The sequence below is a fragment of the Podarcis bocagei genome (assembly GCF_964188305.1).
Source record: "Podarcis bocagei genome assembly, chromosome: 3".
Lineage (NCBI taxonomy): Eukaryota > Metazoa > Chordata > Lepidosauria > Squamata > Lacertidae > Podarcis > Podarcis bocagei.
This window is the reverse complement of record NC_138127.1, coordinates 18,845,742-18,857,770: the sequence shown is the minus strand read 5'-3', so window position 1 is coordinate 18,857,770 and position 12,029 is coordinate 18,845,742. Positions and strand designations below refer to the sequence as shown.

General features: G+C 39.8%; 1 protein-coding gene across 14 annotated transcripts in view; it reads left to right on the top strand.

Annotated features, from left to right (window-relative positions):
- The window catches only part of LOC308583243 (dystonin-like), a 313,796-nt gene that overhangs the window by 130,987 nt on the left and 170,780 nt on the right, over nucleotides 1-12,029 (top strand). For 11 of the 14 annotated variants that reach the window (XM_081187021.1, XM_081187022.1, XM_081187032.1 and 8 more), the window contains 9 exons: nucleotides 1,505-1,600; nucleotides 1,688-1,815; nucleotides 4,644-4,737; nucleotides 6,765-6,919; nucleotides 9,419-9,881; nucleotides 9,988-10,116; nucleotides 10,290-10,367; nucleotides 10,474-10,635; nucleotides 10,733-10,837. In XM_081187021.1, the coding sequence (XP_081043147.1) occupies nucleotides 1,505-1,600; nucleotides 1,688-1,815; nucleotides 4,644-4,737; nucleotides 6,765-6,919; nucleotides 9,419-9,881; nucleotides 9,988-10,116; nucleotides 10,290-10,367; nucleotides 10,474-10,635; nucleotides 10,733-10,837 (1,410 nt within the window). Of the gene's footprint in view, nucleotides 1-1,504; nucleotides 1,601-1,687; nucleotides 1,816-4,132; nucleotides 4,534-4,643; nucleotides 4,738-6,764; nucleotides 6,920-9,418; nucleotides 9,882-9,987; nucleotides 10,117-10,289; nucleotides 10,368-10,473; nucleotides 10,636-10,732; nucleotides 10,838-12,029 lie in introns of those variants that run through there. The other 3 variants (XM_081187029.1, XM_081187034.1, XM_081187026.1) reach the window with 3 other exon arrangements.

Here is a 12,029-nt window from a genome sequence, read left to right as displayed (position 1 = left end):
TCTGTTGATGGGAAGCTAGCATGTCAGAGAGAAGGCTATGCCTTCTATTGGTCATGTTAGTTTTATTAATTACAGTGGTGCCTCGCAAGACGAAATTAATTCGTTCCGCGAATTTTTTCGTCTAGCGAATTTTTCGTCTTGCGAAGCACGGTTTCCCATAGGAATGCATTGAAAATCAATTAATGCGTTCCTATGGTAAAAAAAAATCCAAACAAAGCCAAATTTGGTACAAGAAGAGTTTATTAAGTGCTCTTTAAAGTCATACATACTGTAAAGAGCATTTCAAAATTCAAACCCAGAATTTTTTTAAAAAAACAGCAGAGTGGCCCAATGGTCACAGAAAATCATAAAAATGCAGAAAAAAACACAAGCTTTCAGATTCTTGCAAACCCCTTCCCAACACCAAGTCCTTGAATTCCAAACACCCCAACCCAAAATCCAACCCCCCCCAAAAAAGTTTTAAAAGTTTAACTTACCAAATGGCTGCAAAAGAAGTTTTGGAAGAGCTTCAAAAATCACCAAAGTCTTTAAAAACCACAAAAAAGGCTACTATGTACACTGCGTTCTATGAGTTGCTCCTCGAAGTCAAGTCGCAACTGTATTAACGGTGTTAAGAAAAAGGAAACAAACTTGCAAGACGTTTTCGTCTTGCGAAGCAAGCCCATAGGGAAATTCGTCTTGCGAAGCAGCTCAAAAACGGAAAACCCTTTCGTCTAGCGAGTTTTCCGTCTTGCGAGGCATTCGTCTTGCGGGGCACCACTGTAAATGCATATATCCACTTGATCTTAGCCAAAAGGCCGAGAAGCGATGTAAATGCATATATCCACCTTCCTCCCAGAGGAGCTCAAATAAAGTTTACCATAAACAGAGTTTTTACACAATGGGTAGTCAGCGATACAGCTATCTTTTGACCTTGTAGATTTTGACCCTCAATCACCCCATGCAGGTAAAAAGCTCGCCAGGTCTTGGCTAGTTACACATTGTAGCCTTTGGGCTGCTAGAAATTTGGGAAGAAGACACAGTCCAGTTGTACAGCTTCCATGTCAGTATTGAGCAGCACAGGGGATTCCCCTGGCTTGGAGGCACTGAGATGAAATTTTAACTGAGGCTGTGCGAACCATTGCCCCATCTAACTCAAAGTTTGGGGTCTGGACTGTCAAGTCACATTCCGAAGGAAGAAATTGAACAGAATTCTGTGCCAGCTGCTGTTTTCTGGATTGAAACCATGAATGCCAGTGCTTGGAATAGTCAGTATTATATTTGAATTTAAGGCATGGGGATGCCAAGTGAAGGTTGAATTAGGCATTTGACATTTTAATTCTCCTCTTCCCATTGTAAATCTAAGAAGGGGTTTGGTTAGGATAGTGAGTAAACCCACACAAACCGGTTCCACACTTATGGGCATGAAAATATTTTCAAAAGCTTCAGCAGACCAACAATTCAGAGTAAATAGTAAAACTATCTTTTAGAAACATGACAGCAATGCTTGTTTGTTTTTCTTTAGGCACTTTATAACCAATATTTACAATTTAAAGAAACAGAAATTCCACCAAAGGAGATAGAGAAATCAAAAATCAAACACCTATATAAATTACTGGAGGTAAGCCATTTTTTAAAAAATGTATTTTCGAATGCTGGTCTTGTTTCCTTTTATCCTGGCTTTATGTAATCATTCCTTGTTTTGAAGGTTTGGATAGAATTTGGGCGTATCAAGCTTCCTCAAGGTTACCACCCAAATGACATAGAGAAAGAGTGGGGGAAGCTAATTATTGCTATGTTGGAAAGAGAAAAAACACTTCGACCAGAAGTTGAAAGGTATGTTGGTATTTTTGTTTTACAAGCTTGCTTCTCTGCCTGCTCGTTTGAAAATGGCCAGTGCGGTATTTTGCGAAATGGACAAGGGCACTTTTATTAGAATACTTAAAATCAACTTTAGGTACATTGGCAAGTTAGAATCTTATTTGATAGGCTCAACCATTTATTATAAGAAATCCATCCAAACCTAAGTTTAATTTTATTACTAGGGTCTGCACCCCTGCTTGCTCTGCTTGCTAACCCCACTGCCACTTCCCCCCACATTAATTTCCTAATCCACACAGCTGCTCAGCTTACTATTCACCTTCCCAACCCCATTTCTGAAGCCACTTCTTTCTTCTCTTCTGCAGTCCCTCTTTGCACCCCTGTTTTTACCTTTGCCCCCATGCCCATGTCTCCTCTCACCCTTTTGTGCAAGCCCCCTTGCATACAAAGTACCCCCCCCCCATAATCTCCTGCATTTCCTCTTCTCACACATTACTGCTAAGCACCCTTTCCATTTTCCGGCCAACTATGAAGCCACTGTCCTCTCCTGCTCTGCAGATTCTTTCATGCCCCTGTTTACCTCTTCGCCCCATTCCGATGCCTCCTATTCCCTTCTTTTTTTTGCAGCCCCTTGTGCATTCCCATTTTCACTTTCACTCTGTTTTTTTCTTCCACCTTCCTTCCGTTTTTCAATTCTTCTTTGCTCACAGATCACCCCCCCCAACATAGCCATGCCTTCTCTGAACTCCTATTCTGCAGCCCCTTTGCACATACCCACACCACTTTCACCTTCACCTTCTTTTTCCTCCATCCTTTTTCAACTCTCACTTGCATACAGACCACCTCTCTTTCCGTGTCTCTTCCTCTCCTAATCGGTAGCCCCTTTTGCACACACAACCCACCATGATATATGTTACTGTATCTTTAAGATGAGTAGATTAATAAGAGCAATCCTATCAACTATTGAGATCAGGTGCCTCCACCGTACTCTTTTCTGCGCCTGCTAAAAACATGATTGTTTAGACAAGCTTACCCTGATGCTTAGAAAGTTGAGGTAATTTTAATCCGTTTTAGTATTTTGGATGTTTTAAAGTTTGGGTGTGAGTTTTGATTTTCTTGTTTTATATTTTTGTAAACCGTTTTGAGGCTTTTCACAATCAAGCAGTGTATACAGTTTATGAAACTAAATAAATTAATTAACTTGGTGCTGAAGTCAATAGATAGGGAACTGACATGTCACAGGATCACATAGCAATAAGTTTGTAGTATACTTTAATACAGACATGGATCACGGGCACCCATGCACCCGGAGTTAACACGTGTAATTACATGTTATTCAGCAGCCAGTACGATTTTTTTCCGCCAAGCATGCAAGGGCCAAATAGCAAGCCAGCACAGTCTTTTAAGGAAAAGCTCAACTTGTTTATAGCTTCAAGCAGCAATGGCATGATATGGGTGGGGTTTTATAGAACATGAAATGATTGAATAATAGGAGTAAGAACGAAGCTCTCTACCTTTTAGAGAAGATAGTGTGCAGGCATCATCCTTGAGGGTCAACAGAGGAAGATCCCAACTGCTCATTTACCATTTGAAACATGAATAAGAATTGAGATTTTCTGTGAGCTGAAAGCTAAAGAATGCCATTGGATTTCATTTTTGACATTAACATGATTACTGATTGCCAGGAGGAGGTAAAATACATATACCAACTTTGGCAAACATTCTGAATTACACACACACACACCCCATAATGATGAAGCTGTCCAAATAATTGATTCACTATCACATTTTAAACCACAGTATCTCCATTAAATTCAACAAAGTGGCATCAATATGGCAAGCAGGCACTAATTTTCCTATTTAGAAGATAAAGATTAATCTTAATATTTTGACCTGATTTTTTAAAATTAATAAATGCATGTTGTATGTACTTAAAGTGAACAAACCACACATACTTCATTTTAGTTCTTTCCAACGGGGGCTATGTATAATTTTAAGAGGGACATGGCCAGAGCATAAGCTTTAATACTGTTTATAGCAAATGTTTAGACTGCTGTGTATGGGGCCAATGTATGTTTTGGGAGCAGTATTTCTGAAGCAACATTTCTGAAGCAAAGTGGGTATGGACCTGGATGAGAAACTACTGAAAAATCTATGCTAAGTGTAGGGAGACTAAAGGTTGTGAAACTGTTGAAGGGGAGTTCCCTCCCCACTCCTCAAATCGTTTAGTTTGTTGAAATTGGATGAGCCTTACATAAAATATTTGGCATCCCTCTTTCCGAGTGAACACCCTAATCGTTCTGATTAGTCCATACTTGCACAGGCAATTCAAGCTACAAAAGCCAAGCCCACATTGGCATATATAGCTGAAGGCGAAGTCTTCTGAAGAGGAATGAGAATGTTACTTGCAGGGCTTTGAATATGCATGCTGAGACCTATTTAAGGATGCAGAGCTTGATTTTTGTCCTTAAAGCCATCTAGTCCCTGGAAGCTGTATGTTTTTGCAGGCATTTTGTCTTCTCGACTTTTTAAATGACCAGCGGGATAGCTTTCTGGCTGTAAAAAAATGAATGCGAACAGTTACGGCTACCACAGCAGTGACTCTGTATTTAGTAACAGCACTAGCACCCGGACCAGCATTGATTCCAATGAAAACTTCTTGTCTGTTAACTGTGGTCCTACCCTTGTTAATTCTTGTATAAGCTTTGGCAATGGTCCCAAGGAAGGAACCAGGTAAGTGCTGGTATTATTCTGCAGAATGTGGTGCGTTTTTATCTGGTAGCAGAATCGAGATGTTAATGACCAGCCCCATGTGATTTGTCTTAACTTCTGACTTCTTTTAGGTTAGAAATGCTGCAGCAGATTGCAAACAGAATTCAGCGAGACAGCCTGGGCTGCGAAGACAAACTAATGCTTGCTCGAAATGCTGTGCAATCAGTAAGTGTATTTGGATAGCTAGTTTCCTGTCTTCTTATCTGTATATAAAAACCCCCAGCATAGACCACTGGATAAAGGGGTGGAGTTGAAGCTGCAAAATCTGGATTAAAATTCTTGCACAGACATGTACTTCCTGGGTGACCAGTACCAAATCACCATCTGTTGGCTTGATGTCTTCTGTTTGTATAACTGGAATTACCACAATGTCTCTTGGAATTATGAGGACAAAAAGAATACTGTACCTCTTTGTTGGTTGGCAGGGGCTAGAACATACTGGGATATCCTAGAAAAGCATGCAAATTATTTCCTCAGTCGTATAAAATGGAGGTGGAAGCTGATGTTAATAAGTGGCAGACAAAATGGACAGGCTTAAAGAATGTTAAATGTTTTAAATTCATACACTTGTTGGATTCCAAGGTGATTTGTTTTAAGGGTGGAGAATATATGTTCACAGCCTCACTTGAGAATAGCATCTGTTTCCACCCTGCAAATACTAAGGGTGGAGACAATTCTTAGGAAGAAGACAGGTGCTATAATTTTGCAAGCAAGGTTTGTGAAAATGATTAAAAGTGCATGTATGCTTTTAGGCAATATTCTCCAAGTCCTAGGTTTTAGAGGGGTCAGTCTGTAAATCCAGGAGTTTTCTGTTCCTTATAGTATCCAATAATTTGATGGTTTTTTAAATAGAAATATTAATGAGTTTGTAAGAATGTGGTCATCTGCATGGAAATGTCATGCGACAGGTTAATCAAGCTTGTGGTTGTGGTGGAGGATGACTTACAATTTCTAGAATGGGTGCAAAGGTTATGTCCCCAGCAATGCTGCCTATGGCTTAGACCCTAGTATTTTACTTGAGGATACTAAAAAGGAACTCCACAACCCTGTCATGATATAATTTTATCCAGCTACCACCTTGCAGTTAAAGACATCTACCTCTTGATAGCCAAGTTATAATACCATTTAAAAGCCACCAGCAAATCTCCTATCACTGCTTTCCTCCAGCCTCCAAACCTACAAAATGCTATCAGTCCTTTGTTACATTATTGTGACTCCAACCATTGCATCAGCTGTAGTTATCTTAGGGCAAATGCCATCAGCAAAAACAGACTGTCTGGCGAACCTGTTCAGTAAAAAAGAATATCGCCTGCAAGTCTTTGCAATGGCGTATGTTAGAAAGGTGTGTAGCAACATTTGTAACCATTTTTGAAAGCACTTCAGCCATCACAAAGAAAAAGCTTTTGGAACCTTTTGGAAGGCATTTTAATGTAGAAAGTTGCAGCAACTCAGAACGGGAATTTTTTCCAACAGAAAAAAGTCTGATCCTGGGACACTTGAAGTTTTGCACTTTGCTGTAAACTCTCTCGATTCTCATCATTCTGAAGACTATCACCTTAGTTTCCAATGGCTGACTTGAAATCTAGTGGTGTTACTGATGAAAGAAAAAGCTAAAATGTTTGATATTTTAAGTGTCACAATCTACACACACACACACACACACACACACACACACACACACAGTGTGTGTGTGTTGGGTTAAGGAAGTTTAATATTATGGGTTTTTACACATGAACATTGGTTTAGCTGTCTAAATATCATTTTCACCTTATTTTGCTACACACACTGGACGAAGCATGCTGTTTTATGTATATATAAACATGTGGATTGGTATCCAAAAACCCCCAAGTATCTGGGAGGTATCTGACTGTCATACTCAGATTAGATCCATTGAAACAATGGACTAACTTAAGTCCGCTGATCTTAATGAGTTTATTCTGAATATGATTTAGTTGGTCATCACCGTGATAATGTGACTTTCACCTTGGGTTTATCTTACCATGCATGTTAATCCACAGATAAACATTGTAAAGCATGTCTGAATAAAGATAACTATTGTAAACTATTGTAAACTATTGTAACTATTATAATTTTCAGAATATGATAATGGTACAAAATATTCATTGTATTTTATATAAAGTTTCTTCTCCAGTTAAATGCATGATTAAATTCAATTTGTATTTTTAACACAGGATGCAAAGCGATTAGAATCAGGTCTGCAGTTCCAGAATGAAGCTGAGATCGCAGGTTATCTACTTGAATGTGAGAATCTGCTGCGTCAGCAAGTCTTGGATGCCCAGATTCTTATTGATGGAAAATATTATCAGGCAGATCAGCTGGTCCAGAGGTTTGTGCATTTATGTTATATAGAAATATGAGCTTATGTGAATATATGCTTAAGAATTTATTCTCTAGCCCATGAAAGCCCCTTTTCTTTCTTTTTCTGATGCAGAGTAAGCTGTGTAGACATATGACAATACTTAGTTGTAACAAGCTCTATGCTCACCTGAGTTATATATTTTTCTTTTCTTTTACTAGTTTATTCTAGGGATTTTTTCCTTTTCAGAATTGAAAATTAATGAGATGATGCTATTATGCTATTGATAAATCAAATAACATGTAAAAAGAAAGAAATTGGAGCATTCATCTTATTTCCTATCAGTAGCTATGCAAAAGCATAATGAAGGCTGCAGCTGGTAATATCTGCAATTTTAACAGAAATACACTAAAAGTAAAAGGATGTCCACATACACCAGAAATTCCAATCTCCCAGATGTAACTAAAATGGTCCTGAACTAGATAACTTAAATGGCATGGCAATATGGCAAAACCTTTTTCCTCTGTAGATTGTGGCTTGGCTGCCTAGATCGTTACACTAAATGGCTTATTGGATTTTGCAAGCATCTCTGACATGTAGTGTATGTCTAAGCTTTATTTTCATTTTAGCTTAACTGTAGCTTGCCATGTTGTCCAACCTGAACTGCGGCTAAGCTTAAATCCAGCTAGTGGAAACAAGCCAATTTCAAACCACACTTTTTTTTCCTAACCATAGTTAAGATTAACCACAGTTTGGTTACACACTAAACTGCAGTTAATCCAAAACTGGAAGTGGAAGCTTCCAGTCTGCTATTCATGACCAAGCTGGAAAGAAGAGAGAAAGGGGAGAGTGCATAAGCCCAGTGGGAGGCTAGCCTTGTTGTTGTGAAACATCAGCCCATAATTTAGCATTATGTTTCAATATAGCCATAGTATGCAACTTCTTAGTGCACTAGTATGATCTCCTATATCCTATATCCTTGGCTATATTTATACAGCGCTGATGCTTTGAGATATTGCCAGTTGTTCTCCCCACACCCCACTATGCACATAAATGATTGTCAAACACAGGCATTTAAGTATCTGTCTCTTTAAAGTGGTGTAGTGGTTAAGAGCAGTAGACTTGTAATCTGGTGAACCGGGTTCGCTTCCCCACTCCTCCACATGCAGCTGCTGGGTGACCTTGGGCCAGTCACACTTCTTTGAAGTCTCTCAGCCCCACCCACCTCACAGAGTGTTTGCTGTGGGGGAGGAAGGGAAAGGAGAATGTTAGCCGCTTTGAGACTCCTTCGGGTAGTCATAAAGCGGGATATCAAATTCAAACTCCTCCTCCTCCTCCTCTTCTTCTTCTTCTTCTTCTTCTTCTTCTTCTTCTTCCTGCTAATGCACAGAAAAACTTTTCCAAAGCTGAATTTTCTCTAAATTTGTCCCATTGAGCTCAATGTGATCAAGCAAGTTTTCACACTTCTTTGGTCCATCTGCTCCCACGGATACATTCACATGCAAAAATGTATTGTAGAAACTGCATTCTCCAAAGATACAGCCCATGAGCTGAGGCGAGGCAGTTGCAGATCAGGTGGCAGATCTGGAGCCTGAGGAGTGCGCCGTGCCCCTGCCTCCACCACTGCCATACCCCTACGGCTGGTGCGTGCTGCTGCAGTGGCTGTCTTTCCTGCTGCTGTTTGTTAAGGTTGCTGTGAAGTGGGTGCACTTAGAGCAAAGGGCCTAACTTGACAACAATGGCAGCAGTATAGGGCATGTCCAGCAGTGGGGGGTGTGACAGCAGCGTGGCATGTCCATGGAGGAAGAGGAGGGGGCATGGCATGCCCGTGGCAGAGGAGGTTGAGGGGCGGTGGTTGTTTGTTTGGAGGTTTTTTTGCCTCAAGCACCAATACCTCCTGGGTCAGCCCTGACCCCCACAGCTTCTCTGGGGAGAGTCTTGCTACTGTAATAGACTGAACACTTTCCATCTTGATTGTGGAAATCACTACTGATTGAGGAGGATCCACAGAGAATCCACTTCACAATAGATATTCTTTTTGTGCCTACGGTTAAAGAGATGCTTGGGAAGCATCACACAGAGACAAAATGGATCCCTTCAATTTTCTCTTACCTTATAATAGTTGTGTTTGAGGCTACACTTGTTACAACAGTACTGTATATTACTTTAATCCTTACATTCTATTCTTAAAGAGGAGGATGAGTTTGATCCTGTCTCTGCCTTTCCCAGAGGCACTACTTTTCATTATGATGGCTTTATTATGCCCAGACACACACTATTACTTGGCACATTACCATCTAGCTCCATTGCACTTTAAAATTCCTAATATATCTATCAGTTTATCATCAAGGTTTACCGGAATGTGTGGATTGAACTCTTAATAACAACCCTCTCCTTTTTATTTTACACAAAATACAAGATAGTTTCATTATTCTTTGTTTTTGAAACGATGAGAATTCATGAAAATCCCGAGACGATATCCAGATCTTTTCACTTCTGCAGTAAATGCTTTTCTGGTTTTTGAAACAGGGTTGCAAAAGTGCGAGATGACCTTATGGCCTTAAGAGCAGAGTGCTCCTCAATCTACAGCAAGGGGAGGACACTGACTACAGAACAGACCAAGATGATGATATCAGGAATAACACAAAGCTTAAACTCAGGATTTGCACCAAACTTCAGCCCCAGCTTAAACTCTGGACTGAGCCAGGGCTTATCACCCTCCTTGACATCATCGAGTCTAACATCAGGTTTATCATCGGGTCTTTCTTCAAGAATGACTCCAGCCATCACCCCAGCATACACCCCAGGTTTCCCACCACGGTTAATTCAAAGCTACATAACAGGAGTTGACACTGGTGCACTGCAAACGCTCAAATTGATGCAGATCCGAAAACCCCTGATGAAATCGGCATTTATCGATCAGAATTTAACAGAGGAGGAAGTCAACATGAAGTTTGTTCAGGATCTTCTCAGATGGGTAGATGAAATGCAGGTAACATCTTTACATGTACATTTTTAAAAAAAAATTCAGTCTGTGCCTGATCATTTTCCTCACCCGCTTGAGGGCTCGACTTTAATTTTCAACTTCTGCTTTCAAGGTGCAACTTGATCGAGCTGAATGGGGTTCGGATTTGCCAAGCGTTGAAAGCCATTTAGAAAATCACAAGAATGTCCACAAAGCTATTGAAGAATTTGAGTCAAGCCTTAAAGAAGCAAAAATCAGTGAGGTACAGCTTTGGGGGTGGGGAGTGTTGTGGTTATATTAAGTGTGCAGGGATTTTGTATATTAAGCAGCATATAAAAATTAGGAATATACCCCACATATACATATGTGTGCAATGTGTTTCATTTTAAATATATATATATATATATATTCTTTGAACCAATTTGTTCTTTACAGATCCAGATGACTGCTCCCCTTAAACTCAGCTATGCAGACAAATTGCACAAACTGGAGAGCCAATATGCAAAACTCTTGGTAAGATTGCTGATTGGCAGTCCCACCTTTTATTTGGTTGCCACTTCGATGACAAAAGGTTTAAAGTAAAAAAAAATAATGGATTTCTTTTACTATCTTTTTCAAGAACACCTCAAGAAATCAGGAAAGACACCTTGATACCCTTCACAATTTTGTATCTCGCGCTACCAGAGAACTCATATGGTTGAATGAGAAAGAAGAGGAGGAGGTTGCATATGACTGGAGTGAAAGAAATACAAATATAGCACGGAAAAAGGACTACCATGCAGTAAGCATTGTTAAAATAGTCAAAAATAAGTATTGAATGTGACCTTTTTTATTATTTGCTCCTGGCTTCTAAAGCTAATTGTCTTTTTATTTGGAAGGAACTGATGAGAGAACTTGATCAGAAGGAAGAAATTATCAAATCTGTTCAGGAAATAGCAGAACAATTGCTATTTGAAAACCACCCTGCAAGGCTAACTATTGAGGTAGGTTGTTAAACATAACTTGGGAATAGAAACTGTTGGGTTGGCTCTTTTTATGGGCTGCTGAAACAGAATATAGACTTGTTTTCTGGGTGCAGTCTGTAGTCCCCATGCTTCATTTCCAGAAAATGTTCAGTAAAATAAGACTATTTGATTTCACAGTCAGGCTCTACATAGACATGTCATAAACCCACTGCCCCAATTGTACAGCGGGGAGGGGGTTATTGGTTGGTTGGCTTTGCTCTTGTTTTTGATCATGTATTTTGTGCTTTTATATTGAAGGGTGGTATACAGTGCAACGTTAATAATAATAATAATAATACTGGAAAAATGAGAAATTGACAGAAACTGAAACAGACAGATTCACCAATCCCTACATGCATTTGTTGCAGTGTATTGTAGTTCACAAAAGCTTATGTCAGAACAAATGTGTTTATCTTTAAAGTGCAACAGCATACACTTAATTTTGACATGACATGAAATGACATGAAATAAATGGGACCACAACAAAATGTAGCAGTTGTGGAGGGCTGCTGTTCCAAGGGCTGGCCAGCCATACATTCTTGCCAGTTCCAGTGTTCAGCCAGCCAACCATACCCTGTTGTAAGATACTCCATTTCTTTCCATTCCTTTCCTTCTCCTCCTTGGCCCCATCCCAGATTTCTGTTGTTAATGCTTTTGTCCAATGGACACTCGGCCTTAGACACTTTACTGAGAGCTATGTTACATCAGTTCCCATTAATATTCCAGTGAGGCTGAGTTTTGTAACTGCGACAGGGCGGTGGTTCTGTGTTTTCATTTGGCATGGAACTTCTGGGCCTTTCTTACGTGCAAAGGTTTCATTACATTGCTTCCATTTAAGGTGTGAAGTTCAGGCACTTGCTGTTGCTCATAAACTCCAGATATTGTTTGGACATTGAATTTATTTCAGACTGGCATCATGTCGTGTGCCTACAATGTGTGACTTGATTCTAGTCCAAAATGCATCTAACGTTCAAACAACACCTGGAAATTTATGAGTGCTTCTGTTTTGGTTTTAAAATGCATGCTAACTACCACAGGTGCCTTCAGACTTCCAAATGTGATCACGCAGTTGTCAGTTAGGAAACTAGGATGTGTACAAAGCAGATAGTCATGCAGGGTTTGTGCTCTGAAGCAATAAGGCTTTAATGCAAGAAGATAAGCTCTATGATAT